Source organism: Myotis davidii, unplaced genomic scaffold (assembly GCF_000327345.1).
Source record: "Myotis davidii unplaced genomic scaffold, ASM32734v1 scaffold233, whole genome shotgun sequence".
NCBI classification, from domain to species: domain Eukaryota; kingdom Metazoa; phylum Chordata; class Mammalia; order Chiroptera; family Vespertilionidae; genus Myotis; species Myotis davidii.
In genome coordinates, this window is record NW_006285917.1 from 1,913,208 (window position 1) to 1,918,034 (window position 4,827).

Here is a 4,827-nt window from a genome sequence, read left to right on the forward strand (position 1 = left end):
GACAGCTTCAGGTTTTTTTTTTTTTTTTTTTTTTTAAGCCTAAAGGACAGTAGTCTGTCTTCATTCTTGTTCTTTGGGATTTTTTCATCACCGGATGAAAGGATATGTATGTACATTGGGGCAATCCTCTCAAGATATAATATTCCAGTTGCCCTCATGTGATGACGAAAACACCCCTCAGAGGGAGGGGGCCGACAGATGGGGAGCAGGGAATTCTGAAAACCAAAGCGATGACAGAGATGATAAACCTTTCCTTCACACATCTGACACCCCTCCTCAGGTGGCCTGCAGGCCAGGCATTTGCTGCACCTTAACCACTTGATGTCCTGGCAGGCTGCCCTGGGCCCTGCTAGGCAGTGTGCAGGGCTGCCTGGGCCCAGAGGGAGCGCCCCCCACCACCACCACAGCCCCCAGCCACTCCTGGTACAGCACCTGCACATGGGCATTGGTCTCTGGGGGCCACAACGGGATGGCAGGGTAGATGCCTTCCACCTGCTGCAGCAGTTCCCTGTCTGCATGCCCTCCTCACCTGGGCCTGACCTCTGCCACTTAGGCATCCCCGCTGCAGGCCAGGACCTCCATGAAGGGGCAGGGGAACTTGCCCCTCTACAGCTTCAGGACCACTTCTGGATGTTTTGAAAGCCAGTCCCAAAAGCATAGCAGAACCTCTCCGTCCCTTTCAAGGGTGACCTCCCGGAAGTCTTTGTTCCTCAGGATGCGGTAGGTAAGCACCCCCATGTCCTCATTGAACAGCTCCTTGACCATGTGCTTAAAGATGTGCCCCATGTATCCGTCGGAGCTGGTACCCTTGTGGTGCCTCACTTCCTCCTCCTTCATGTCTCCAAACAGAGTGTCCACGACGGCGTCATTCGAGGTGAAGTCACTTTGCTCCATTATCTGGACAGTTTCACCTCAGGTTAACATGCAGGCAGCACCCTGGGGACTATGTAAAGGTGTGGGAACATCTTCTCAAAGGGCCTCCAGTTTCTCGTCATAACAGGAAGCCACAATGATGTGGGAAATCTTGTCTGGGGACAGGTTCTGCTGGCTGGCGAAGTAATCCTTCACCACAGAGCCCATGATCTGCTTGGGAGACTTGGCCGTGAAGAGATGGAGGGTGATGGGGTGACCCAGCATGTGCTCTGCATATCGGTCCCAGCCGGGGCAGGCGGAGGTCAGCATGGGTAGCCGGGGCTCTTCCTCATGGTGCTGGCAGTACCGACGCACAGATTCCTTTTAACTCTCCAGGATGCTGAAGTCCGCAGCTATCTTCATGTCAAAGACAGTGTGCCCCAAGGCTTTTGAGGAAGCTGCAGAGCCTTTTGGATTCATCAGTGACACTGAGGCTGAATTTAGCAGCAAAATAAGGCAGGGACTGAGGATACACAGACACACAGACACTGCCAGCACCTTGTGCTGTGAGGTGTCACATTTCTTATTAAGGTTCAGAACATGGAAGAAGTCCTTGGTGTTCTGTTGAGAAACTTGGACTCCTTCCTCTGCAGCCACACAACTGTCACTCAGAAATATCTTGGCATCAGCCAACTTATGGAATTCTCCCTTCTCTCCGTTTTCCTGAGTTGGACTCCGAATGTTGACTGCAGCATTCTCTTGGTCATCAGTTTTTGTTTTTTTTTACTACATTCCTTCCGTGTGCAGTGCTCACACTTCATCTGGAGTGGGGTGGATGGGGGCCCGGCTCGAGTGACCTAGAGGAAGCATGAGGAGAGCAGTCACCACTGGTCACCCCTGGTGCTGCTGGTGGTATCCTTTCTTCCTTGTGGAGTGTCTAGGGAGGGGAAGCAGCCGCAGTGCCTGAGGCTGAGTTGCAAGAGGCCAGCAGCGCTGGTCTGTTGGTGCCGGTCCTGTCCTCTGGACATTGAACCTGCAGCGCTATTAAGGGAGCCAGTCCCCAGTTTCGCCCCACCTCTGCCACTGATTGATTGGAGTCTAAGGGCCGGAAGGAGGGACCAAGTGGTCTGCCTTCCACCTGCCCCACTCACCAGTCGCCATGCCACGGATTCATCAGAGCCTGAGGGAGCCCGGTTCCCCTATTAGCCATCCCCTGATCAATGGAGCCTGCTGTTCAATCATCCATCTGGTCATTTTGGTCATGATGGCCCCTGGCTTTTTATATATTAGGATACTACAGGATGGGGCCATCATCTCTGCACAGAAATAGACAAGAGGGATTGGATAGCTGTCCATTCAAGCACTCTGGCTAGTGAAGTAATTGCATTTTTTATGGAGGAAATTATGTACTATGAATATATTTGGGTTTGGGGAATTGTGAATACTTTGGTAATGTCAAGGATCTAATGAAATTTAAGTGTCTTCCCTCATCCTAGAATTGTAAACTAGGTTACTGTCTTGTAATTTATGACCCTAGACCAGGGGTCCTCAAACTAAGGCCCGCGGGTCACATGCAAATACAAATATTGTATTTGTTCCCGTTTTGTTTTTTTTTACTTCAAAATAAGATATGTGCAGTGTGCATAGGAATTTGTTCATAGTTTTTTTTTAAACTATAGTCCGGCCCTCCAACGGTCTGAGGGACAGTGAACTGGCTGTAGACCGTAGCATAGTACCCTGGACAGAGTCAGACCTCAACCAAAGTTTGTTAAATGAGTGGATGGATGAATGACTGAGGAGGTGAATGCCTCTGTCTGTTTGGCCAGACAAGTAAGGCCTGCATGGTAAGGCCCCTCTGAATGTGGAGACAGAGACCATCCAAGGGAATCCTCAAGGCTGGACCTAGGTTTTGTGGGAAATTTGTATCCTTTGAGATGCTTACAGAGAAAGAGCTCATGAAATGTTCGCTGTCTTCAACTAGCTGAGCCTTGGTTTTCCCATTTGTGAAATGTGGATCATCAAGGTCCTCCCCAGGTCAAGTGGGTTAAGTGAGCTTCACACAAGGTGGGACTTTCTGGAGAAAGCCAAATGTAGAGTTCCTTCATTCTCCCACCTTCACTGTCCTTGGGGGCTCCCAGTTGAGGCAGAGGAAGACAGGCCACCTCCTCAGGAGCTTTTTTTTTTTTTTTTTTTTTTTTTTTAAAAAAGATGCTGTAAAGCACTGCACCAGTGTCACCCACCAGAAATGGTGGCAATACCATTACTTCAAGGTCAAGGGTGAGGGCTGTGGGAGAGGCAGGGGCAAAGTTAGTGTGTGCAGGGCAGCCTGACCAGCACAGAGAGCAGGAGATGTGCCTGAGAGGCCACAACAGGGGCTGGCAGCCAGAGGGCTGGGTTGAATTTTTAGTCCTCGCTCATCACCCATCGTCCTGGCCACCATGAGAACTATCTCTAGGAACCCTGGGAAGCTTGGTCATGGAGTCTCCTCCTAACCACATAAAAGCGGTCCCTGAAGAAGCCCATCTGATGGCTGGTACAGTCGTGAGATCTCTCACAGATGACACTGTCAATTAAAGGTCTCCCCTCTGCACCTCTGCAATCCACCCCTCCTCTTCCCACTCCCTGGGAAAGGGCAACTGAGTCTGTGACAAACCTCCCAGCCAAGATCTTTCTAGGGATAATTTGGCCAGGCTAAATAGCCCAGGTTGATTAGATAAGACTAAAATTACATGAGCAAGGCTTGCAAGCCCATCACTTTGGAGCTTTTCAAGTTATTTACGTGGCATCTCTGATTTTGCTGGGAGAAAATGATTTCTTGCTCCCAGGCAAACTAAACCCACAAATTAGGGCAGTGGCTCCCTTTTGAGCCCTATAAAGGGGGAGACCAAGATCTTAGGCTTGTGAGTTGCATCTCAGCTAAGGATTAGCTTCTTATTCCAGCTCTCTGGATTTTCTAGCATGAGCCGCCAATTCACCTACAAGTCGGGAGCTGCTGCTAAGGGGGGCTTCAGTGGCTGCTCCGCTGTGCTCTCAGGGGGCAGTTCGCCTTCCTACCGGGCAGGGGTTAAAGGGATCAGTGGGGGCTTTGGGAGCCGGAGCCTCTACAGCCTGGGGGGCTCCCGGAGCATCTCCTACAATGTGACCAGTGGCAGTGGGCGAACAGGGGGCTATGGATTTGGCCGGGGCCGGGCCAGCGGTTTTGCTGGCAGCATGTTTGGCAGTGTGGCCCTGGGGCCCGCATGTCCATCTGTTTGCCCTCCAGGGGGCATCTCTCAGGTCACAGTCAACAAGAGCCTCCTGGCTCCCCTCAATGTGGAGCTGGACCCTGAGATCCAGAAAGTGCGTGCCCAGGAGCGGGAGCAGATCAAGACTCTGAACAACAAGTTCGCCTCCTTCATCGACAAGGTGGGACTTTCTGGAGAAAGCAGAAAGTAGAGCCCCTTTGTTCTTCCACCTTCACTGTCCTTGGGAGCTCCCAGTCTGAGGCAGAGAAAGACAGGCCACTTTCCCAGGATGCAGACACCGCCGAGGACTGGGCAGGGAGGAACTGGACTAATCCTGGACATCAGTGTTGAGAGGTCAGAGTGGCCAGAGGGGCAGGAGGAGTTCAAGAGCTTAGTCAGGGAAGGTCTCCTGGAGGCAGGGACAGTGGCACGCTTTGAGAAGTAGGAGAGTGATGGCATGTGAATCTTAGAAGTCAGACAATGGAGAGGTCCATGGCAGCCTAGGATGTCTAGAATGCCATAGGGCCTAGCTCATCCTCTTAGGGGACCCAGACCAGCTCAGACACTGGTCAAAAGATCGACTCAGAGCCTGTAATACAACCAAATGGACATGCGGGCCCCAGGGCGAGGCACCTGGGAATTAGTAGTGCAATGGAGTAGAGGTTCCCAAAAATGGTCCCTGAACTGGCAGCATCAGCTTCACCTGGGGACTGATTAGAAATGCACATTCTCAGGCTCCACTTCATGCCTG

At 51.6% G+C, this 4,827-nt stretch overlaps 1 protein-coding gene and 1 pseudogene across 1 annotated transcript in view; one reads left to right on the forward strand and one right to left on the reverse strand.

The window, feature by feature from the left end:
- Positions 1-276: 276 nt before the first annotated feature.
- LOC102754493 lies at positions 277-1,777 on the reverse strand (annotated as a pseudogene).
- Positions 1,778-3,783: 2,006 nt separating this feature from the next.
- The window catches only part of LOC102760318 (keratin, type II cytoskeletal 73), a 9,622-nt gene continuing 8,578 nt past the window's right edge, over positions 3,784-4,827 (forward strand). Inside the window, exon 1 of the mRNA XM_006757041.1 lies at positions 3,784-4,257. Within this exon, the coding sequence (XP_006757104.1) occupies positions 3,811-4,257 (447 nt within the window). The 5' untranslated portion in view covers positions 3,784-3,810. The remainder of the gene's footprint in view (positions 4,258-4,827) is intronic.